The 24,970-nt window shown below is 40.9% G+C and overlaps 1 protein-coding gene and 1 long non-coding RNA gene across 4 annotated transcripts in view; one reads left to right on the top strand and one right to left on the bottom strand.

Annotated features, from left to right (window-relative positions):
• PKN2 (protein kinase N2) overlaps window positions 1-9,707 on the bottom strand; it is a 79,692-nt gene extending 69,985 nt beyond the window's left edge. The window contains exon 1 of one of the 3 annotated variants that reach the window (XM_087960582.1): window positions 9,627-9,707. In XM_087960582.1, coding sequence (XP_087816708.1) covers window positions 9,627-9,704 — 78 coding nt within the window. In that variant the 5' untranslated portion in view covers window positions 9,705-9,707. Of the gene's footprint in view, window positions 1-3,706; window positions 4,070-9,626 lie in introns of those variants that run through there. The other 2 variants (XM_026674136.2, XM_087960583.1) reach the window with 2 other exon arrangements.
• LOC148131257 (uncharacterized) lies at window positions 5,734-24,728 on the top strand. Its single transcript, XR_015748638.1, has 3 exons — window positions 5,734-5,842; window positions 13,911-14,010; window positions 24,607-24,728. It is a non-coding gene; the product is annotated as an uncharacterized LOC148131257 (long non-coding RNA).
• Window positions 24,729-24,970: the final 242 nt, after the last annotated feature.

The following is a 24,970-nucleotide window of genomic DNA, read 5'->3' as shown; positions in this document are numbered from 1 at the left end:
TCAGTCTCCTGGTTTCTATCTAGTGTTTAACCGCTGCAGAATTTCTAGCCAACAGGAATTATTGCCCCTTTATAGCTACTGGTACTATGTTGTACTTTGAAAGTGAAAAGAACTATCAAACTTCCCCCATATATACAACTATTGAACTATGCATTATGAAGCGGCCACATTAAGACACAAAAGCTCCTTTTTCTCATTTAGCAAGAATAGCAGTACTTTTTACCACTTGGAAAAATTCAATTTTATTATTCTTATGATAATTTCTAAAAGCAAATTATTTCTTCTAAAACCTAGTAAATGGAACAAAAATTACAGATTTACTATTAATTCTATTTTTCAATGGGGAAAAAAAATCATTCCTTAGCTCCTGAAAATGTTTGGGAATCCCAGTGACCATATGCATGGAACTTTTGTTTATTCTCTGATTTTCCATTCATTTTTATATTCTGAGATAATATGTATAAAATACCATCTAATTCAACAACTACATTTGTTATCAGCAAAACTGCTTAATTTTCACATGAAATACTTTTAATTGTTCCTTATGGCATGGTGTTGGGAAGGAGAAAAAAAACAATTTTTTAGATTTGCCCTTAAAAAAGCCAGTATCTATCCTAACACAAGTACTATAGTATATACTATAAGCAGTTCAACAACATCTAACATTGTTTAGAGTAGGTTGACAGGTTAGAGAACATCATAATCATTTCTTTACACCCTAGGGCAATGACTATATTTCAGTTTTCAGCCTAATCTTTGCCTTTCTATCATTTGCCCATTATAGGGTATTATTAACCATGGTCAAACATTTCATGAGTATAAAAGTAGTTCTCAACTTACAACAATTTATTTAGTGACTCTTCAAAGTTACAATCGCCCCGAAAAAAGTGACTTATGATCATTTTTCACAGTTACAACCTTTGCAGCATCCCCATGGTCATGAGATCACAATGCAGATGCTGGTTATTCATATTTATGATGGTTGCTGTGTCCCAAGGTCATGGGATTACCTTTTATGACTTAAAGACAATGGGGAAGCCAGGTTCACTTAACAACCGGGTTACTGACTATACAATTGCAGCAATTCACTTAAAAATTTGTGACAAAATTTGTCACTTTGACCAGAAAGGTCATAAAATGGGGCAAAACTCACTTAACAAATGTCTCACTTAGCAACTCAATTATGGTCTTAAGTTAAGGACTACCTGTATTTTAAACACCATAAACATTTCTAAAGGTGTACACCAGTGGTGGGATTCAAATTTTTTTACTACTGGTTCTGTGGGTGTGGCATGGCAGGAGAAGGATACTGTAAAATCTCCATTCCCTCCCCACTCCTGGGGGAAGGTTACTGCAAAATCCCATTCCCTCCCCACCCCACTAACCTGCTTTCCAGCTCCGTTCTCCTGTGCAGGACAAAAAAAAAAATAATGCCCAGCCAATCAGCTGGGACTCCGAAAGCAGAGGGGGGTGGGGTTCCCATAGAGGTGGTATTTGCCAGTTCTCCAAACTACTCAAAATTTCCACTAATGGTTCTCCAGAACTGGTCAGAACCTGCTGAATACCACTCTGGTGTACACAAAACTGAAAGTGTATTTTGTTTTGAGCATAAAATAATATTTATCATATTCTCAAAATTCTGCTGAACCTTTCCACTTTGAACACAATTTAGCAAAAGCTGGAATATTTTTGTTTTTCCACATTTTGGTCAACAACACTTGAAGGAATTTTGTGGGGCAAACAGAGAAAGGTTGGTGTAAATTTCCCCCCCTCTTCTCCCCTTCCAGCAGCTCCCCACATAATATGTCCTACCAAACACATTCATTTTTGCAGAGCCTTCTCTATTTTTCCACTGTTTCACAACCCCAATACATTTTGAACATCTTTGCACCCATCTCTAGAGCAAATAGAACCCCTTTCATTTCATATCTTGGCCTAATCATGTTTCAGTTTAAACAGTTTGTTTAACCATGATACATGTTTTAATTATAAACTTTAGGACACTTGTCGAATCTGAAGTTATTCATATTATTAATGCAATCTATGTAATAATGTAACAAAGTTAAGTCTTACAGTTGGTAAAAATCAATGCTGTTCTGAGCACTAAGGTATCATCAGCTAGGAATACATTTATTAAATTTGTATGCCACCCATCTCTGTACCTATTCTGGGCGGCTTACTAAACCATGTAATTTGAATTGAGTTGAATCTAGATTTGAAAGATTATTTCTTGTTAGATATTCAGTTGGTTTACAAAACTTGTAAAATTTCCACAACAATGTGTCTCAGTTGAATACTGTGCAAGAAACAGGTGGTGCTGCCACAACTCTGAAAATGTTTATCAGAAAACTGCTGCAAAATCTAAACAAGAACATACTTTTGCACATTTGTGTCCTGCCTACAGGTAATTAATTGGTCTCTGTAAGAAAAGAATGAAGGACCAGATCGTTGTTTTTTTTTTAAATCTAGAACAGCTTTTCTTATATTCCTAACTTAGGAGATGCATGTTAAACAATTGCTCTAATCACTTCCCGTCCAGTGCTACGCTATTAGATCAGCTTTTCCCTAACTGGTGCCTTCTGGATGCACTGGATTGCAACTCCATCATGCCCAGCCAATATACTTGCTAAGTAATGAAGAGGGCTGAAATCCCAAATATCCCTTGTTATGCCTTCTTTTCCTCAAACAGTCAAGATAATGCGATACCCTATTTTTAAAGGGGGGGCTGTGGGTACCAAAATCCAGCATAGATTTTTACCATTTCTGTCGTTAAGAATCCTTCTTGCCCAAGCTAAACTGGAAAAACAGTAGGGGCAGGGTGGGAAGAGAGGATTATTATTTTTTTAACATGAGAAGTTTTACTTTCAATTAAAAGCAACCAGAAAAAAAAAAAAGAAAGGCGGGGAGGAGGACTCCAGGGGTCTTCTAGGCCAGGCAATCAGCAAGGCAAGGCTACTCCCATAAAAGAGATTAAAGTCGAGGACTGAGGGTGCGCCAACCAGGCGAGAAAGGGGGCCTGGAGGGGGCGTCTCCACCTCCCCAGTCAGGAGCTGAAGAAGATGGGGAAGATGGGGGTTGGGAAGGAGGGAAGGAAGCAACTTTTTTGAGGAGAGGGAAGGAAAGAAGGAAGGAAGAAGAAAGGATGCAACTTTTTTAACTGGAGGGAAGGAAGGAACTTTTTTGACTAGGAGAGGAAAGGAAGGAAGGGAAGAAGAAAGAAAGCAAGTTTTTTGACAGGAAGGAAGGAAGGAAGGAAGGAAGGAACTTCCTTTTGGCTGGAGGGAGGGAAGGAAGGAAGGAAGAAGGAAGGAAGGAACTTTTTGACTGGAGGGAGGAAAGGAAGGGAAGAAGAAAGAAAGAAAGTTTTTGACAGGAAGGAAGGAAGGAACTTTTTTGACTGGAGGGAGGGAAGGAAGGAAGAAGAAAGAATGCAAGTTTTTTGACTGGAAGGAAGGAAGGAAGGAAGGAAGGAAGGAAGGAAGGAACTTTTTGACTGGAGGGAGGAAGGAAAGAAGAAAGAAAGCAAGTTTTTTGACTGGAAGAAAGGAGGAAGGAACTTTTTTGACTGGAGGGAGGGAAGGAAGGAAGGGAAGAAGAAAGAAAGTTTTTTGACTGGAAGGAACTTTTTAACTGGAGGGAAGGAAAGGAAGGGACCTGCCCTCTCCCCACCCCACCCCCGCCCTCCATTCCAATTCCTTTTCTCTACCTGCTGCAGCTCCGTGAAGAAAATCTCCCTCTCCGCCGCGTTGGACGCCATTGCTATTGGGTCTGGGTTTCGCACCTGGACACCGCCGCCGGGGAGGCGGGTCTGGACCAGGACGGGGGGGGGAAGAGGAGGAGGAGAGCGGCTCTGGCTCGCACCCTCGGGCGGCCGGAGGAGCCGAGAGCCAGGGCTGTGCGTGCGTGTGTGTGTGTGTGTGTTTTGGGTGGAGGGGGGGGTGTTAACCCCCTCGACTCAGATTCCCATGCGGGAAAGGGGGGAGCTTCACGTCGGGACGGGCGTCGCGCTCGCTCCCGCCCACCGCCCGCGCGGCCCTCCCGTTTTTCTCCTCCCGCCCACCACGCGCCCGACTCCTCCTCCTCCTCCTCCCCAGCTTTGGGCGCCGCCGCTCCTTGTCGCGCCCTTTGGTTGTCACCCTGCCGCAAAAGCAGGAGTGCTTTGCGGCTCTTTGGATCAGGTGACTGCCCGGGGGTGGGTGGGGGCTAAGGAGGAGGACGCCAAGCCTTCTGCAGGCTGGGGGAAATCCTGGCGTCTTCCTTTTTTATCGGGAAAGGTCGGGCGAGGAGGCAGCGATTCTCCCCCTCCCCTCCTTTCTCTTTTAAATCACAACCCGTAGACATTTTTTTTTCTCCTTTTCCCCATCATTAGGCAGTCAAAGAGGGGATTGTGCCATGTTAGAAGTCATGTTAGGTATCTAAGCAGTAAAATCTCAAACCTATCAGACGCAGCCTAGAATTTGCTGTATCTCTTTGCTGCCATGTAATAGTTATCCAGAGTTTTAGATTTGTTAAGCCAAGGTGATATGAACAGTAGCGAAGTACTGCTTTAAGTTTTTTTTTTAAAAAGTAGCCTCTTCATCTTTTATTTATTCATCAAATTTGTATATCTGCCCATCTTACTAAAAGTAACTATGGGCAGCACACAACAATCATAAAAGAAAAGAAAAAAGAAACCAGAGGTATAGAAACAACAGATGCAACAGCTATTGAAAAAATTCTACATTAAGAAATAAATACTATAAAGACAATGTGCCAGTTTGAAGTAGTGGTTATGGTGTTGGCCTAGAGAGAAGAGGGTGAGTTGTAATCCTGATTTAGGCATGAAAGTCAGCTGGGTGACTTTGGACCAGTCACACTCTAGCCCAATTCACATCAAAGGGATGTGAGGGAAATGGGAAGGGACATCGCGCTGCACGTGTTCGCTACCTTGAATTATTTGTAGAATAGAATAAAAACTTTTGTCACTTTAAATGTACACTAACCTTTCTAATGAAATTGCATTCAGGTCTCAAAAGAAAATCATTATGCATATACCCACATACCCACACGTGGCACAAAGGAACATCACAGTCTAATTCCAATGTGTATACACGCACACTCACAGAGAGAGAAAAAAGAATCCTGCAGATGGCATAAGGAATAAAGCTGTTACAGAATCTAGTAGTTCTGCTAGAGATACTTTGAAACCTTCCAGAGGGAAGCAACAGAAACAGACCATGAAGTTGGTATGTGGAGTCTCTGACAATGCTTTGAACTCTTAAGCACACAGCATTTATAAGCAATATCCTGATTAATGGGAAATGAGCTTCTTATAATCTTCTCGGTTTTCCTTACCACTCTCTGTATGGACCTTCTATTGGAGGCACTGCTACCACCAAACCAAACAGTGAGCCGTTTGTTAAAATGCTCTCAATCGTGCCTCTGTAAAAAGTGGCCAGGAGAGAAGGAGAAAGATGTGCTCTCCTCATCCGATGCAGGACATGCAAACGCTGGTCTGCACGCTTCATTAAAGATAACGTATGAAGAGATCAAGTCAAGATTGTTAGTTACCTGTACCCCCAGATACTTAATACTATAAAAAAATAATAAAGGCAGAATATAAATAAATTGAAAACTAAAGGCTTATGTGCCTATTCATTATTGCCCACTGCTATTAGATTAGCTTACCAGGGACAAAAGTATACCATAGGTTGCTCCATAAAGAAATTTGCTCCTGGCCCGTAAAATGTCCAGAAGAAGAGCATGAGTCCAATCCTGCTGAGTGCAGAAAGTATCCCAGGCACATGGCTGTCTAGCTCCTAGCTGAACATGTCCACGGAAGAAGAACCATCTACATCACTGGGTAATTGATTCAACTGTCAAACTCCTCTTAGTTTTGCCTAACGATGTTTTGTCTAACATTCAGTCAGAATCTATGTTGCTTAACTGTATTATTTTATGTCCTGTACCCTTGATGTGGGAGACACAGCATTCTTCCCATAATTTGGAAATTATATTTCTGTTGATGCAGCTTAAAATGTTATTTGTTTTGCATCTACATCCCATTGTTGACTCATACTCAAGTTTGCAGTCAACTACTACTGTATTGCAATATCTTTTTCACCTGGACTAACCCTAAACCAAGCATGATTGGCTGATTATATGCTATCTCTGCATCTCCCCACTATCTTATTTGTTTATTGTTTCTAAATTCTATGTTCTACAGCAGGGATCCCCAACCTTTTCGACGCCGCGCCCGGTTCCGTGTCAGCTGGGCGCCGCGACCCGGTTCCGGCGTCAGCTGGGCGCCGCCATCTTTTGACGAAAATCACTTCGGTGACATCACGGTGATTTCGTCAAAAGATGCGGCGCCGCTCGGTGAGCTTTTTCGGGTAGAAATGGCTTTCTACCCGGAAAAGCTCACGAAGCGCTGGCGCCGCCATCTTTTTGAAAAATTGCTTTTTTAACAAAAAGATGGCGGCGCCCAGCAACCAGCGGCCCGGTAAGGCTTGTTCCGCGGCCTCGGTACCGGTCCGCGGACCGGCGGTTGGGGACCCCTGTTCTACAGTAATAAAAAGTTAACTTCAGACCAACAATCAAGCAAGCAATACCCCAATCAAGAATCTGCCAAAGAGTGATCAGTAAACAGCCCAATCAAATAATCTCTAAGACCGTCCCCACCCACACAGGCAGGCAAGACACCAGAATATAAACTGACAGCAAACAGCACTCCTTGATAGCACTGATGATGTTACCTAGTTAGGGTAATGAAATGTCTGCAAGAAAACAAGCAAGCTCAGAGAGCACCAAGGACCCCTTGTTTGTAAATTGTTTAAATGGATCAATCAAAATAGATCAATCAGAATAGAGCTGGAAGGGACCTTGGAGGTCTTCTAATCCAGCACCCTGTTCAAGCAGGAGATCCTATACTATTTCAGACAAGTCTCTTCTTAAAAACCTCCAGTCATTAAGCACCCACAACAACTGATCCAGAATCTAGAAATAGTTCCAAACGACCTGTAAAGTCATTAAAAAAAAAAAAAAAGCTAAATCCTTTCTTTTTGCTTTTAGAGAATAGTTTCCATTCCAGGAAAATTCTAGCCCCTGTAAATATTACTCTATATTTCCAATAAAAGTGAACGGCAGTCAGAATTCATGACTAATTCATGATCCCCTTTAGAGTGATTTTTCACCCTAACATTGAACATTAAAGCACACAGCAGGGGGTGGGATTCTATCGGTTCAGACCGGTTCTATAGAACCGGTTGTTATGATTCTGCACAGTTTGGACAACCGGCAAATCATGCCCCTGGCTGGACCCGCCCCCCTCCGCCTGTCCCTTCCCCCCCTGCCCAGTCAGTCCTTATCGCGCATGCACAACATTGTGCGTATGTTCGACATCCTGACTGCGTTCTTTCCTGCCCAGTCACTCCTTAAGGTATTTTCCCCCTGTTCCTATGATCAGCTGTGCCAGGATTCCCCTCACTTACTTACTGCTTCACCCAGGAGGCTTCCCTGAGGCCCAGGAAGGCAAAAAATGGAGGGGGTGCAGCACCCCCCTGCCCCCCTCCATTTTTTGCCTTCCTGGACCCCAGGAAAGCTTCCTGGGAGCAAAAACACCTCCCCAGGAGGCTTCCCTGAGGCCCAGAAGGCCCAAAAAACGGGGAGGGTGCTGCAAAAAAAGAAACCATGCCCACCCAGTCACTTGGCTACACCCACCTAGCCATGCCCACAGAACTGGTTGTTACAAAATTTGAATCCTACCCCTGGGACACATCCATTTGCAACCAACCATTTTAGTGATGTTAATCTAATTTGAAATTAAAGAGTCTATTACCATCTGCAGGGGAAAAATAAACATTAAGTACAGGTTGTATTTCTTCTTAAAAATGAAATAATTAACATTATTGGGAGCTTTGTTATATCAGTTAGCATATCCAGCCTTACTGAGTAAGCCCAATAATCATGTTATTTTATCATGAAAAAAACAAAATTTCAAATTCTATCAAATGGTTTGTTAGCCCAAAGAGCACTTTCTAGGAACAAAGACCTTTCTAAAATGCAATGAGTCATAGAGCAACTTAACCTAGTTTACAAACTAAATAAGTCCAAGTTTACATCAGACTATAATCTTGAAGGTGTGTCCTACTGAACTCCGTGAGATTTTACTGTGAATGAACTTTCTTAGGACTTGACTGCATAAATATTTGTTTTAGTCTGTTTGCCTGAGATAAAGGTTATCAAAATTCTGTAAAGATAATTTACATCTATTTTGGAAAATGAACTGATTCAGATTTAATAGTCCAATAAAAATGGCTTATTGGAACAAAATTTAATATACCATACATTCTTCATCGTGTTTGCAGCTCTTTCATGCAAAGCTTCTGGGACTTTTTAAATAGTCTGTGTTCAGATTTGGAATCCCACTGAAAACTATGGTATTAAATTTTTTTGTAGCCAGATAGTAAATCCCACTTCAGACATAATCACAAACTTACATTTTGCCTATGCAAAATAAATACTTTGTGAATCCACTCAATTTGTTAAATCATATAGTGATTTGATTTGATTCCTTTGATGGATATAAATCCATCTGTGGGTTATCGAATACATCAAGGCTGAAGCAAACCTCTGTTGAAGCCAGACCATAGTTGTCCCTGTGTTATGAGAACCTAGACAGCAGTTCTCTTTTTTTTTTTTTTGAGTCATTATTTCTGGTTTGGAATTGACTTGCAAGTATTGCATAGTTGTACTATTAACTTTTGTATTCGGGTATTATTTTTTAAAAAATCATGAACACAGTAACAATAGTAATTAATAGGTGCAGCAGATAAAACAATTTATAACAAGGATTTTGTTCCATTAAAATTCCTTAGCTAGATTGTAGAAAGCTAAGACAGTAGGTGTTAAGATGAGCCTACCTACATAAGAAATTCCATGAAGCCCTCTCAGTTTCTCTATCAATAGGCATGATGCCTTCACTACAAATAGGATGTGAAGAAGAATTTGCCTTGCCTCTTTTTTCAAGGCTAAGGTAAGGTGGCCTTGTAAGGGTGAATTTGAAGCTAATGCAACTGTTGCAAAATGAATGCAACAGGCCAAGAGATAGAAGTCTTCTAAAGATCTGAGTAAATTTGTTTCGGTTTATCTCAGGGTCTGTGCTTTGGAATATACACGTACAAGTAGACAGAACATGCCCTTCCTGAACTAATATAAAACAAAGGGAATTTAATTTACTAATTAATACTTTCAATCTTTCAACTAAATTTGGCTGGGAAAGGTGATTCTGGGTTTTATCCGGGATGCTTCACAAGAGGATGTGCTTATCCAAAAACAAGAATGTCTGACTATGTTCAAGTATAAAATTGGTTTACTAAAACCTGGGAATTTGGAACTAAGTACCGTAGTTTGGTTAGAATTCCTTTTCCTTCTGTTGTGGGCAGATTCTTTTTGTTAGTGCAATACAGATTATTTTCTTAAGGAAGCAGACAAAGGCCTAACATGATAGGAAATCTCATGACTTGGTAAATACAGAAAATATTACTTTCCCATACTGTAGGAAAATTAAGGATTCAAAAGGTGGAAAAAGGGGGGGGAAAGAGCATGCTATAACATTTATCTAGAGAAGAAGAACTTTTAAAGTTTACCTTTAAATAATTTAAGTGTTTGTTCTTCCTTGATACTCCCCAATTCCAGAGATTCCCTTCTGCAGCTTTCACTCCCATGGCTTTTTTGGAAGCTGACAGAATTATAGAGCTTGGATTTTTAAGCCAGTTGGTTTGAGCATGCTCACTAGGTTTGGAAAACAGGGTGGAGAGTATTGACTCAGTACCATATTTTTTCCACTGATTTTTAGAACTTCTTCATTTAGCCACATTTGAGGCAAGTGACAAGATGGATTTTTTTAAAGGAGCAAACCCTCCCCCCCCCAGGTTATTTTCTGTACAAATAAAATTTTGCTAACTTTCCAAAGGAGTTGCTTTTTCAAAATTATTGCTTAATGAATTTTTAGGGAAAATACTAACCTAATGAACTTTTAAGAGAAGCACACTAAACATGTGTTGCTAAAAAATAATAATCATAGGTTCTGTTCTAACAAACACACTTTTCTCTTTAGATAGTTTGGAAGAAAAGGATTGAAGAAGAGGGATGAAAACAAAGAGTTGGCATCTGGAGCTATAATTCAAATCAAGAGAACAACTCTATATTAAAGAAAAAGAGAGGGAGGGAGGGAGGATGTGTTTTGAAAAGGAGACAGTGGGCAATATTCTGGCAGACCTAACTGAATTAGTGGAAATTTGGCATTCGAATCAGTTTAACCAGAAAGCTCTCATAGGCTGCAACATAACAGTAGCCCAAGGGAAACTTGTTTTGGTGAGGCAGAGGACAGAATGGATGGCACAACATCTGCAAAATCCTTAGCATTCATCATGCAACAGAAAGTGTGTTTTGAATTATGTGCAATAAATACAAAGTTGGTTCAGGCTTTTTGCCGAATCCTTTTAGCTTTGCTGGCTTCATTTTGGGATGGAATTTCTTCCTGAGCTTATTCTTCCTCTATAAATGTATTGTTTACACAAGTGGGATCCTGCCAAAAAACAACAACCCCAAATTGTGGGTAATAGGAAGGGTGTGAGAAAACTTCCCTCCATAATTGTCTCAGTGACAGAAAAAAGCTGGATGAGCTCAATACTCTTCCAGCATTGAAGTCATCAACAAGATTGGACTCAGAATGTACATTGTGTGAAGATCCCCAGTAAGGCAGAAGATCCCCAGTAACTTTGTTCACATCTGCCCCACCCGGCTTGCTTTGAAGACTACATCTTGATGATCTTACTCCGGATGGAAATTTGGCCTTGGTTTTTGAGCACTAAAATCACATTTTGTCTGAATACAAATCTCTACGTTCCTCCCCCCAGCTTACTACTAAAATTGTCAGCATGAAGCTTTTCAGGATTCCCAATCAGCAACATAGCCACAGTCTCTGCTAATCTGATATTGGAAGAAATGTCCATCTGGGTCTTGTTCCAAGTGGGGAGAAAGACACTGGAAACATGGAGGCTGCTTGGAAGGATGGTTTAATGGTGAAACAGAACCACCAAGAATGTGTAATTATGGGTAGCTGACCACATGGAGTGGAGAATGAGTGTTATTTATGCCCTCTCTTGGGCTTTGACCTTGATCTTCCTGTTCCTGTGGCAATGGCATATATCCTATTGGTTGCAGACTCCTATGTGGTGTCATGCTTGTCTGAATCAAGTTTGGTGGAACCTTGCTAGGTTATGTAATGAAGGGCAATTCCCATTGTGGCTGAATAGCTTTGCCCTGAAGGATAATCCCATCATCCTGGAGCTGAAGGTCTTTTGTCTTGTAGATACACTGGCACCAAAATATCTGCCGAGGGCAGGGAGCTGCAGGGAGCTGTTTTGTCTTTAAAAACATGTTTCTCCTTTTCTCATCCAGAGAAATATAATATTCTGCCTTTTTAATATTTCCTAAAATATTTCATTCCTCTAAGAGGCGTCAGTGCTAACCTTCTTCACTGGAAAGCAGCAGGTTCAGAAAAGCTATCCTGTGGGCCATGCCAATATGGAGAAGCAAATACAGCAAAATTAATATCTGAAAACACTGCAGATAAAAGAACGTTGACAAATAATGTGGGAAATGTCTCGCATCAGGAGAACTTAACAATCTTGTGAAGATCCCCTTTTGTAAGGAAGATAACGTTGCCAGATTCGACAGGGGGTGAAACATTTTAAGTCAGTGGTGGTATTCTACCGGTTCGGCCCGGTTCACATGAACCGGTAGTAAAAAAACAGCTACCGGTTTGGGCGAAACTGTATTTTTTTTCCTCCTGACGACCAGCCATTCCGATGATCAGCTGTGCCGGGATCCCCTTCGCTGTCTTACTGCTTCACCCAGGAAGCTTCCCTGAGGCCCAGAAGGCAAAAATGGGCACTGGGAGGGGTGCTGCATGGCCCACCCGTGCTCGTATTTATGCCTCCTGGGCCTCAAGGAAGCTTCCTGAGAGCAAAATGGAGCCCATTTTTGCTCCCAGGAAGCTTCCTTGAAGCCCAGGAGGCAAAAATACGGAGCATGGGGTGCTTGAAAAAAAGAAGACACGCCTACCCAGCCACATGGCCATGCCCACCTAGCCATTCCCACCTGGCCATGCCCACAGAACCGGTAGTAAAAATATTTGCATCCCACCCCTGTTTTAAATCCATAATAGACAGATAATAGTTAAAAGCAGCTCAGATAGACACCTTCCAAATTCAGTGGAACCTCTCTAGGGGGAGGCCTACAAAATTGGGTTATTGTAACCAATCTCAATTAAAATAATAGTTTTAGCTTGTGGAGTTTATTTTTTTGGTCTGGTCCACCTAATGGGACCGACAACTTTATCAACATTACAGTATTATCATAAAATGCTATTAAACACAATGCCTTGTTATATAAATTTTGCAGAAGATTAACCTTCTGGCTTTGGGCCTCCATGATTTGATAAATGGCTACCACTGACTGGTATCTCCTGGTTTCATCTACTGATGTCTCATTTGGCTCAGACAGAAATATCAGTAAATTCGGCAGAAAGGGGTAAAAATGTCCAGGTGAGAGAAATGATTGCACAATCAACACCCATCCCATTTAATGTGTTACATCCATCACATGCACAATAAGGATTTGATTGTGTAACTGTATTTGCCCTCTTGACTTGTTTGACACCCCTATGTGATGCCCCTGAAGCCTAAATCATGCAGAGGCACAATCTGGCATTCAGGATTTCCTCCCCTACTTCGCCTATGCTCAAATACCTGCCTCTGCTAAGGGCCTTGTATATTTTCCCTGAGAATGGAGTGAGAGAATTGATCACTTTTTAAAATAGTTTTAAAATAGTGTTCGTAGATGTGAATTGTGCACTTGTAAAATCTTCATAAGAAATTAACTCATCCCCTATCTAATAGCACCTCACTGTGGGTTGCAATTGATAAGAGCCAAGAATGCCTTAGTGCAGGGGTATCAAACTCCTGGTGGCGTCACGTGACGTATCGGGATTTTCCCCCCAGTGGTGGGATTCAAATTTTTTTACTACCAGTTCTGTGGGCGTGGCTTGGTGGGCGTGGTAGGGGAAGGGTACTGTAAAATCTCCAGTCAGAGGTGGTATTTGCTGGTTCTCCGAACTACTCAAAATTTCCACTACCGGTTCTTCAGAACTGGTCAGAACCTGCTGAATACCACCTCAGTTTCCCCCCCTTCATTAAACTGGGTGGGGGCAGGGCCAGCACATGAAGCATCCGGCCTGCGGGCCGAGAGTTTGACACCCCTGCCTTAGTGGCTTGGCAACTTAGAGAAAGCACAACTTCCAACAGTACGGACTATCTGTAGCTCAGGACTGAACTCGTGTCTTTGGTGACGTGACAGGTCACAAGCAGGCTTCTAATTTCCCCTGGGAAATGGGAACTTTTGCTGCACTTTTCAATTTTGAAATAATTGAATAAATAAGAGAATATTCCTGCTTGCATAACTGATAGGAATGTAGTAGTAATTTAGTATTGGTTATTTAATAATGTGTAGTAATTGTTATGGAAATACCTTCCCCATATCACACATGCAGTGCTACCTATCAGAGAGAAATAAGGCCTTTCTTGAGTTATTTCTGTCACACTTCTGATGTTAACAAGTCTAGATACCCCACTGAAATTGATCTGAAGTACAATGGATTCCCATTCTGTATGATAGTTCCCAAGTATTGGTTTCTCTGATGATTCCAAGCCTCATAAAGTTAGGCAAGCTAATTAGCACAAATGGTTTCAGATTGGTTGGAATTATTTTAACCTCTCCTTTTGGCAGATGGCTCTTGTCACTGGAATTTCTTAATTAACCAAATGCAGATTATGTTCATTTTCTATTTTTCATTTGGCTTCTTCTAGGTGAAACCATGAATGTCCTAAACTGATGCTTGGAATTGGTAATGCGCCACAAGAGGACAAAGCTACTTAAATCTCAATCCTGCCAAGGCATATACTCTAGGTAAGTGGTTTATCAAAGAACGAGCATACTGTAGGTAGGAAATTGCACCTGAAATGGACTCAGCCTCACTGCCAGCTCCCACCCCTGAACCCAGAACTATCCATAGTCTGTCTATGTGTCTGCCTGTCAATCTACCTACATACCTATCATCTATCTATCTATCAGAATTAGAATTCTTTATTGGCCATGTGTGATTAGACACACAAGGAATTTATCTCTGGTTGATCTCTATCTCTCTATCTCTGTCTCTGTCCCTATCTCTATCTATACCTAGATCTATATCTAATTTGTCTTGCTAATATCTGTCTGTCTGTCTGTCTACCCATCTATCTACTCATCTATCTACCCATCTATTTATCTATCCATCTATCATCTATCCTTCCTTTCTGCCTATCTATCTAGCCAGCTAGCCAGTAGCCCTCCCTCCTTCCCTACCTGCCTGCCTCTACTATCTACTGATCTACCTATCATCTATTTATCTATCTACCTATCATCTAACTATTTATCTACCTATCTATCTATTATCTGTTTTCTGTCAAATTTATTGGCCACCTATCTTACTCCTGGGTGACTGGGCAGCTTACAATGTTAAAACTGTAATCGGTTCAAAGTACCCTGGAGCAACCATACAGCTTTATAATACTTACAATTCTTTCTTCTTATGGGATTTAGGGGGAGGCATAACAGCTCATAACACATTTCACTGATGTTCAAGTAGCACCACATTTTTGGAGAGAGGTAATTTGTCAAGAAATCTTTGCTGTAATATAGGAATTGGCTCTCAATTTGTCTTCTTGTTGGCCGAGCTAAAAAGTTGTTTTGAAGTCCAAAACATCTGGCAGGCATTGAGTAGCTTATCTCTCTCCTAATGCTAACTGTAGTGCATTATTTGAATATATAGGTAGACAAGTCACAGCTGCATGAAATGTGCCTATGGAACTTCTGATAAGCAACCAAGAGGTAAAGACAGTTCTAATTTCCTTCAGTTAAAGCAGCAGGAAACCAGCAATCTGGCAACTTATTTTTTTGTAAGGTTCTGGGCTGATAGAATCCCAGGGCTGTTTTCAACTTACTCCTTGTTAATTCCAGGGCAGTTTTATTTGAACTATAAAAAAAAAAAAAAAAAGGAGAGGGGTATAGAGGAACAGAAAAACCAGCTTTCAGAAAGTTTAATGTTTGGTTTTATTTGTCAGATGTCTGGCCTGTGAGTAAAGACAGTATACTTCCCATTCCTCATGATCTTCTGCAGACTGCTTTTGTTATTAGTAGTGGGGGGGCAGGGGAATCTAGGTGAGCATTACTGAAAGGATAAGCACAGCCTCTATTTCCAACAACTCTGATGAAGACAAAACAGGATAGTTTTCCCATCCATTTACTTCCATCAGCTCTAATCCATAACTGTAAGAGCACAAGATAGTGTGTGATACTGAAACTGAATATGATTTCAAAGCAAATGGCACAGGCTGACACAACACGTGCTTGTAACAATATTAGGTCATTAATTTTTGGATTGCTAATTTAAATAAAAAGGATATTACCGAAACTTAGTTACATTTAAGTAAAAACATAAAAAGTTATATTTACTAATTAGGATCCTGGAAGAAAAATTTGTGGGCTTCACATAATATAGAATACAACTTCAGTTGCATATACTACAAAGGCAGACATTGCTTCAGATTGTTTTGGTCTTTCTTAAATGGGAAAATGAGATAAATGGTACTGAGAAGGTGTTCAGATTTTAAATTTGAGGATCTTCCTTCTAATACGGAATTACTCATATTGAACTGCTCCATCTAGTGGCCAATGGGTACATATGTTCCTTTAACTAAAAGTCCAAAAGGACATTGAAATAATATAGAGCTGAAATGAAGAAATAATAGCAATGAATTTTGTGGCAACTTTACTAAATATATTTATATCTTATTTACTCAATAGTAGAACAATAATTTTAAAGATGCCTGTAACTCAGGACAATGTACGTAAAATGAAGTAGATTGGAAGATTATGAAGTAATAAGTTGTTGGTCTGAAACACACTACAAGTGGTCCTTGACTTAGGGCCACAATTGATCCCAAAATTTCTGTTGCTAAGCAAAACAGTTGTTAAGTGTGAGTTCTGCCCTATTTTATGGTCTTTCTTACCAAGTTGTTAAGTGTATCACTGCAGTTGTTAAGTTATTTGAACTATAAAACATGGCTGTTTTAGTAACATGGTTATTAGGTGAATCTAGCTTCCCCATTGACTTTGCGGAGGAAAATAAGGAAAAAAAAATGCTGCCACTTCCTACCAGCATCTATCGGTATTCAACTGGATAGTGTCCTGTCAGTGTGTGAGAGAGTTGAGGACTGTTTGGAAACTGAAACTTGGAAACTGAAGCAGTATTTGCTGTGTGAGCAAGAAGACAGCAAGGGGCCTGGGTGTGGCTTAGCTCAACTGTGGCTTAGCTCAAGCTGGTTGCTGCTGTGAAACTAAAAATGAAACTCCTCTCCTCTGCTTGTGTTTTGCATTTGGAACAGATTTCCTTTCAGGTGGGGAGTAGAACTCCTTAGCATCAGAGCGTGTTAATCATAATATACAAAATACTGATGGTCATTTCGAAAAATCCCTTCTTTTTTATTTTATTTTATTTTATTTGTCAATCGCTTACAAGATAATAGGTATAAGGATAAACATGAGTAAGAATACAGGAAATAGGTACAAATAAATGGGGATAATAGAACAGGGACTGGAGGCACCTAGAAGCCAACTTTATATATATATAAAAACAGACAGAAGATATTAGAAGCAGAACACAGCAAACTCCAAGACCAATAAACACAGACCAAGACTCTCAACCAATCAGGATGAAGAAAAAACCATTCTGGCACAGCAATAGGCTGCCCCAAATTTAAATCTGAAACCACTGTAAAAGTCTAACTCACAGACGAACACAATACAAAAGCCTGATGATGGCAGATGAGATTCTGCTGAAACGTTGCTACAACTTTAAAAGCACCACTACTATGACGTGGGAAAATACCGGAACAAAGCCGAAGGCCACACACACACACACACACACACACACACACACACACACTTACTTCTGTGTCCCTTCTTTATCTGTCATTCCTTCTATTCCTTTTCTAAGAGTTTGTTAATTGGAAGTCACTTGCTTCTGCTTTTTCTTGTCAAGAACATGAATGCAGAGCTAATGCTCTTTTGATTATTCTCCTGGCAAGATGTAACTAGCAGTAAGCAGGTGGTAGGTTTTGCCTAGCTCTTCAATGTAATTCCCCAAAATGAAGCTCCCTTCTGGTTATAAAACTAGCTTCACTAATCATTGCTGTGGCTAGATTCCTGGTCTAGGAACATACAGACACACTTCTCCAGAAGGATTAGGGCTGAAGTAGAAGCAGAAACCGAAGTAATTGTGAAAAAGAGATTCACAAAGGAACAAGAAGGAGTGAATCTCTTTGAGCAACTAAAGGAAAGAGAAAGCAGATCTCAATTTGTTGATAAGGCACTTATCAAATTGCATTTTGTATGACTCTTAAAAAATGAGATGTGGTTTCTGTTAAAACACTTCAGGAGAAAAGAAAGGAAATGATTCATGTGCAAGGGCTTGGGTCATCTGCAAACCAATTGTTCTAGAAAAGGGAGGCAGGGCAAACTTGTTAGACTTCATTTTAAAAGTCATGACATACTGTACTTCAGCCTGTATAAGAAAACATGAGATGATTCTGCAGTCACATCATATTTAAGAAGGTTTATAGACTTACAGTTTACACAGTAAGTGTATAAACTTACAGTTTATTTGACAAATGGATAAAAGGTCATCTCAGGTGAAAGAGGCTTTATAAAATTATGTTATTCATTAGAGAGGTACATTGTATAACAATTAAAATGTCCTGTATGTCTGTAAGGGGGAAAAGGAATAATCTTTAGGAACAGGAGAAAGAGTTGCAGCCAAGACAACAGATAAAAGAAATATAAGTCCAGGAGAAAAATGTAATTTGATAAAGCATCTCAGATCTGGCCTTCCCTAATTCTCACAGAGAAAAAGGGAGAAGCACCTTCAGACTTGGAAGATTCTGTTACTGTAATCTTATAATAAAGGTTGGTTTCCAAGTTTGATCTATCTTGGAACACTGACAGTGTCCCAGATCTGAAGTCAAGTCTGTTTTTAATAAAACATGTCATAAAGAAAAGATGTAATACTTAAAAGCATTGTTTTGTAGCTGAGGATGGAAAACTTGCTTATGAAAGGCTCCATCCAGGAATTAGATTGTGTAGTTCAGGGGTCCCCAACCACGGTCCGCGGACCGGTACCGTCCATGCGAACAACTCCTACCGTCTGCGGCTTGCTGGCGCCGCCATCTTTTTCATGAAAAAGTGCTTCCGGTGAGCTTTTCCGGGTAGAAAGCTCACCGGAAGCACGTTTTCATCAAAAAGATGGCGGCGCTGCACTCGTGAGCTTTTCGGGTAGAAAGCCATTTCTACCGGAAAAGCTCACGAAGCGAGAAGCGCCGCCATCTTTTTGATGAAACGTGCTTCGGTGAGGTCACCGGAAGCACTTTTCATCAAAAAAGATGGTGGCACCCAGCTGATGCCGGTACCGGGCAGGTGCCAGCTGATGCCGGTACCGGGCGCGGCGTCAAAAGGTTGGGGATCACTGGTGTAGTTGACAAAGCAAGAGCACTGAAGAATTGCAACCCCCCCAAAATTGCATATTGGTGGTCCTTAATTTATGACCACAATTGGAACCAGAATATCTATTGAAAAGCAAGGTTAAGTGAGTGGCACCAGATTTTACAACCTTTTGCCAAGATTGGTAAGTGAATCATTGCAGTGTTAAGGGAATCATGTAGTTAAGTGCATCCATCTTCCCACATTAACTTTGCTTATTGGAAGCTGGCTGGGAAGGTCACAGATGGCAATCATATGACTCTAGGACTCTGCAACCATTGTACAATACACGCTGGTTGCAAAGTGCCTGAATTTTGATCATGTGACTCTGAGGCTGTGATGATTATAAGTGCAAGGGCTGGTCATAAGTCACTCTTTTCAGCATGGTTGTAACTTCAAACAGTTGCTAAACAAATGATTAAGGACTACCTGTACCTTTATTGCTCCGAAGAACGTGCTACCGAGAACTAGATGCTTTTGTAAATTGGAGAGTTAGCTAAAGGGCCAAATTTTCAGCCTTGTGAGTGATTCTGGATGTTCAAGTTGTATAAAGATCAAAAGAATAAGCCAAGAGGAGAGAAGAGAGAAAGGGACAAAGGAGACAAATTAACTTTAGAGCAGTGTTTCTCAACCTTAGCAGCTTTAAGACAAGTAGACTTCAATTCCCAGAATTCCCCAGCTATGTGCAGAATTTATGACTTAAAAGCCAGCCATTAGCATCATAATCAACAACTAAAAAGCCAGTTGCAACCAGGCACCACATCAATGCAGTTCCCTGAGGATGGTCTCCAACAGGAATCTGAAATCTCTGGTTCCAGGGACTGACCCAGTTTGGATCCTGTGACTGTATGTAGCTCATAGTTAAACTGTTGTGGCATAGCTCTGGAAGCTCTAACTGTATACCACTTGAAAGGTATACCCAAATATCAAGGAAAAAAACAAAGAGGCAGAGCAGACAACACCCAGAGATGCAGGAAACAGTACCAGATAAACAGTCAAGGAAGAAACAATATCCTAATCAAGGAACCATCAAGAAAATAACCACACCCCAACCAAGACTGGCACGTCAAACAACTAATATATATTAACGTTATATATAAACCAGCAAATTCTACTCTCCCATGCATTGATGATGTTACCAAGCTTGACAATGGACCACCTGCAGGAGAACAAGCAAGCTCAGAGAACCAAGAGCTCAATATTAACACAGAAGGATGCTCAACGTAGGGTATTTAATTCCAAAGCTTATGCGTTTGTGCCAAAAGAAAAGAGAATATAAGCTCTACAGATGTGATACCCATAATACTCATAGAGTGTTTTTTGTTGAGTATCCTGCTGCAAAACCCATGCAAGTATGTATCATGGCTTATTTTGATGAAAGGAAAAAAGAAATTAACCACGAGAGGTCTGGTTTTGTTCCCCATGTCCGGGCAATCAGTGATCAGACACCCCAAGCATTGACAGTAGTCCTCACTGCAACCTGGACATCCAATACATAGATACCACCACTAAGGCTGCCCTATGTTGTCAAGAGGAAGCAAGTGGAAGAACCCCATACATGGAAGATAATTGAAAGGTTACCAGCCACTGAAAGAGACCAATGGAGGAAAGATACATAAGGAGAGACCAATGATGTTAGCTCTTGGAGGTAGCCCAGACAGGAAGCACAATTAAGAGCATCAGCGCTATCTTTATTGTAAGGTTGTATTAAATAGAATCTTGCAAGACTAAACGTGTTTCTTCCCTCCTCTCCTTTTAGTCTCTGGAAAACTAGGGAAGGGCCCTTTGGAAAGGCTTCCCATGTTTTCCTCCACCTGCAGGCTGAGCTGCGTCTTGTCAGATCGTTGCCTACAGCCCTAGACTGAGTGGTCCCCCAAGGTCCTTCCCACATATCATCCCAGATGCCCATAGAAAACAAGTAGCACGTTTTTGTGTGTGAGATGGCCTAGAAGCACAATTCATTTGCAGAAATACTGACCATCGGAAGAGATGCTGGCAAATGCATTCAAAAATCTTTGCAAAGAGATCGACGCAGGACACAGAACCCTTTGAGAGATGATTAGGGTTGTACATAGGTCACTGAGAGTAGATGTTGCCCTCTCAGCAAGTAGACATTGCCGCCTCAACATTTCATGATCCAAGAAGATGACGGGGTGTGGAGAGAGAGTTAAAGAGTCACCCTGTTTCCCTTCCCTGGCAATCGTTCCACTTCAGATTTAAGAAAAGGCTAATCTGAGGCTGCCTGCTTCAACCATTATCTTCCTAGGCATGCATCCACCAAGCAAATACAGGAAGTGCTCAACTTACGACCACAACTGAGCCCCAAGTTTCTGTTGTTAAGTGAGACATTTACTAAGTGAGTTTTGCCCCATTTTTATGACCTCTCTTGCCCCAGTTGTGAAGCGAGTCACTGCGGTTGATCAGTTAGTTCCCCAATTCTTAAGGGAATCTGACTTCCCCATTGACTTTGCTTGTCAGAAGGTTGGAAAAGTGATCACATGACCTTGGGACACAGTAACGGTCGTAAGTATGAAGCAGATGCCAAGCATCTGAATTTTGATTGCGTGATCATGGGGATGCTGCAAAGGTCGTAACTGTGAAAAATGGTCCTAGGTCACTTTTTTTCAGTGCCGTTGCAACTTTGAATGGTCACTAAATGAGTTGATGTAAGTTGAGGATTATCTGTCCTCTTTGAACTCTTTTCCTGATAGGATGTAGCTGCTAAGTGATAGGCTGTGCTTACTCCCGTACATAAACAGGTAACGTTATAATGATAAAACCTGCAGTCGTTGCTCAAGTTAGATTCCCATTCTTGGGGAATGCTCAAATACACACACAGAAGCTTCAGCCTTAACATTGTTCAGCCTACTGCATACTGCTGCTTGATTTGCAGAGCAACATTGCAAACTTCTCATCCATCTTGACATTGACACAGCAGCATAAGTTCAGCCAAAGCCCTGTGCTTCCTTAATTGTAATTGAGGCTGAAATTTAAATATATTTGGTGCCAGATGTAACTAGACAGAGAGTTGAAATCCAAATTAAGAGGAAAATAATCTATGCAATGAAGCATAAGAATGGAATAAATTTGCTATAGCAAGGACAAGCAATTTAGCTTAAGAATTAAACTTTTATTATACCACAGATACCTAGATGTCTGCTCTTTCTTGATCTCATTTTCAATGTTACATTTAATTTTGAATGAAAAAGCCAAATAATCATAATGCTAGCAGTATTAATATCTTAAAATGTAGCACCTATTGATAGAATAACCACTTTTTATATTCGATTCTATTTTCTAAAGTACTTAATAGACTGTTAACAATTTAAGTGTATTATATAAATATACAGTCTATAAAAAAGTTATATAAAAAAGACAGAATGAAGTGACACAAGATTGAATATCTTTGTTCAGTTAGCATTCAAAGTTGTGGGATTTAGTACAGGTAGTCCTCAAGTTATAACTATAATGGAGCCTTCCCATCACAATCATAAAATGGGTTGGTCATTTGACCCAATTTTATAGCCTTTTTGTGATGTCTATGAAGATTCTCAGTCATCCAGGTCTTGGTTGTCCCAAAGATGCTTTTTTCAAGAGGCAACTGGACTTTCTGGTTTTCCTTTTAAGACATTTCACTTTTCACCCAAGAAGCTTCTTCAGAAACCAGAAAGTCCAGTTGCCACTTGAAATAGCACCTTTGGGATGTTTTGGTGACGTTGTTAAGCATATCAGTGTGGTTGTTAAGTGGATCTGCAGTCATTAAGCAAATGCTGCAGTTGTTAAGTGAACCAATGGTTCACTTTGGATACATTTTCGCTGAAATTGTAAAATGTGGTCACATGACTGCAGGACACTCTAAAGCAGGGGTGTCAAACACAAGGCCCGCAGGCTGGATCCGGCCCATGGGCCATCCTGGAAAATGTAAGGGGACGGCCCACATCACTTCAGCCCTGTCTACCCAATGCAAAGAGGAAACATCGGGCCAGCGTGGCTTCAGCCCGGTCTACGTGCCAGCAGTTTGGTGAGTGGTGTCAAGCTGGCCACGCCCACCCAGTCGGCTACGCCCAGTGAGTGGTTTCAAGCTGGCCATGCCCAGCCACTTGGCCACACTCAGCCAGTTGGCCATGCCTGGCCAGCCCAGACCAACCACAGCCCTGATGCCCTGATGCGGCCCTCATTGAAATTGAGTTTGACACCCCAATTCCCAAGCAAAGTGCAGTCATGTGACCAGATTTTAAAATTTCAGCAAAAACTGCACCCATAATGTTCACTTAACAACCACAGCGTTTGCTTAATGGAACCATTGTTGGAACTTTGGATCTGGGTTGTAAGTAACTCCAGGTAGATTAGTCGGAACTTTGAATCATTGCTAAGTGAATGCCAGTAAGCAATATCTGTATTTCTGAAGTGTAGCACTTGATATATCATTTACTGATTTATTTATTTTTTACTATAGAACAGCTCAAGCCATTTTTGAATCTGAAAGTCAGTGGAAGAATTCTGCATCCAAAGTTATCATTGGCCACTTCTTTCTCATATCAATTCTTTGGAACTGCATAGATTAGTCAGAACTTTAAATCATTGCTAAGTGACTGATTGTCAGTCGAGGATTATCGGTATTTCTGAAGTACAGGTTGTCTTCAACTTACAACCACAATTGAGCCCAAAATTTCTGTGGCTAAAAGTGAGATATTTGTTAAGTGAATTTTGTCCCATTTTACAATGTTTCTTGCCACCGTTGTTAAGTTGTTAATTTAAGAACTTCGGTTCTTAAATTAGTAATAATATGGTTGTTAAATGAATCTGGCTTCCCCATTGACTTTGCTTGTGAGACAGTTGTAAAAGGGATCACATGAACCCAGAACACTACAATGGTCATGTCATGCCCCTGGTGGAGACTGACTCTGAGGGAGAGGAGGAACAGCTGTCAGGGAGTGGAAGTGTGGCTCCGGAGGTTGTGGAGGAGGCTGGGGAAGGCAAAGGCCGGTTGAGCAGTCAGAGGAGGACCCAGGCCCCTCCCCTCTCCATTCTAGGGCACAAGGGAGGAGAGGATAAGGGAGAGACGTGGTCTACTCGGGAGGAGAGGGCCTTGATCCTCTTCATGGGCTGCAGCTGTGACAACTGAATAAGAGGAGGGACATGCGTACGGGCGAGCGCTGGAAACAAAGCGTGGAAATATCTCTAGTTTATGGTTTCTCTCTGAGTTTGGTGTCCTTCCCAGTGTGCATTCTGTTATCTGCGGACGTCCTCCAGCCTTATCTTGCCTGGTTTGTGTTGCTTTTTTCCTCCTTCTTGTAACTGTTTGTGTGGGAGTTTTTTGTCTTCCATCAAGGATATTTGGAGCTTGGAAGCAAAGTGAAGGAATAAAAGGGGCTTCACTGGGTTTTTGTGACTCTGTTTGTTTTGTATCCCACCCTGGGTCATCACAGGTCATAAATATGAACCAGTTGCCAAGCATCCAGATTCTGATCACATGATCCTATGGATACTGCAATGATTATAAGTGTGAAAAACGGTCATAACTCACTTTTTCAGTGCCATTGCAACTTTGAATGATCACTAAGTGAACTGTTGTAAGTGCAGTCAAGTGTTATATCAGCTGCATAACACTTGATATCATTCACTGAATTTTTACTATAGAACAGCTCAAGCCATTTTAGAATCTGAAAGTCAGTGGAGGAATTCTGCATCCAAAGTTATCATTGGCCACTTCTTTCTCATATCAATTCTTTGGCATTGCATACCTTTTTCTTTGATGCTTGGTGGTTGGGAAAAAAAACCCCCACTCTGCTTTTGGTAAGTGCATCTGTAGGGGCTGTTGGAAAACATTATCAGCATCTTGCAAATGAGTTCAGGGAGATAATCGGAAGGTGGGACATAATCTGTTTTGTTTTGTTTTAGCTCATGTGGCCAAAATAATTTTCTCCTCAGGCAGGAATGATTTGATATGAGTCAAGGATTTTCAGGACACCGTTGATGCTTTTCCCTGGGAACCTGATGTCCATTAGCACCAAGAACTGCTTTTTAATCATCTGTCATCTGTATAAGAAAAGGTACTGCATTACACTAAGAAGGCTGAAAATGATGGGAGATAAGCCTGAAGCCTAGAAGGAATTCAAAAGTGGGGAGAATTTGGGATAAAACTAAAGTACACAGAATAAATTCTTTTCTAATTAGTTGAATTTCAATTTGAAGGAAAGCACTTAGCTTTTCTAATTAGAAATGCAGTGCTGAACACTTGAAAAAGACTAGGTGATAAATTACTCTGTGGATTCTTCTGATTGGTCCTGTCAAG

This window comes from Notechis scutatus, chromosome 3 (genome assembly GCF_049901735.1).
Source record: "Notechis scutatus isolate UNSWTSFEM ecotype Mainland chromosome 3, rNotScu1.2, whole genome shotgun sequence".
NCBI classification, from domain to species: Eukaryota; Metazoa; Chordata; class Lepidosauria; order Squamata; family Elapidae; genus Notechis; species Notechis scutatus.
The sequence above is the reverse complement of the archived record's forward strand: the minus strand, read 5'-3'. Positions and strand labels throughout refer to the sequence as shown.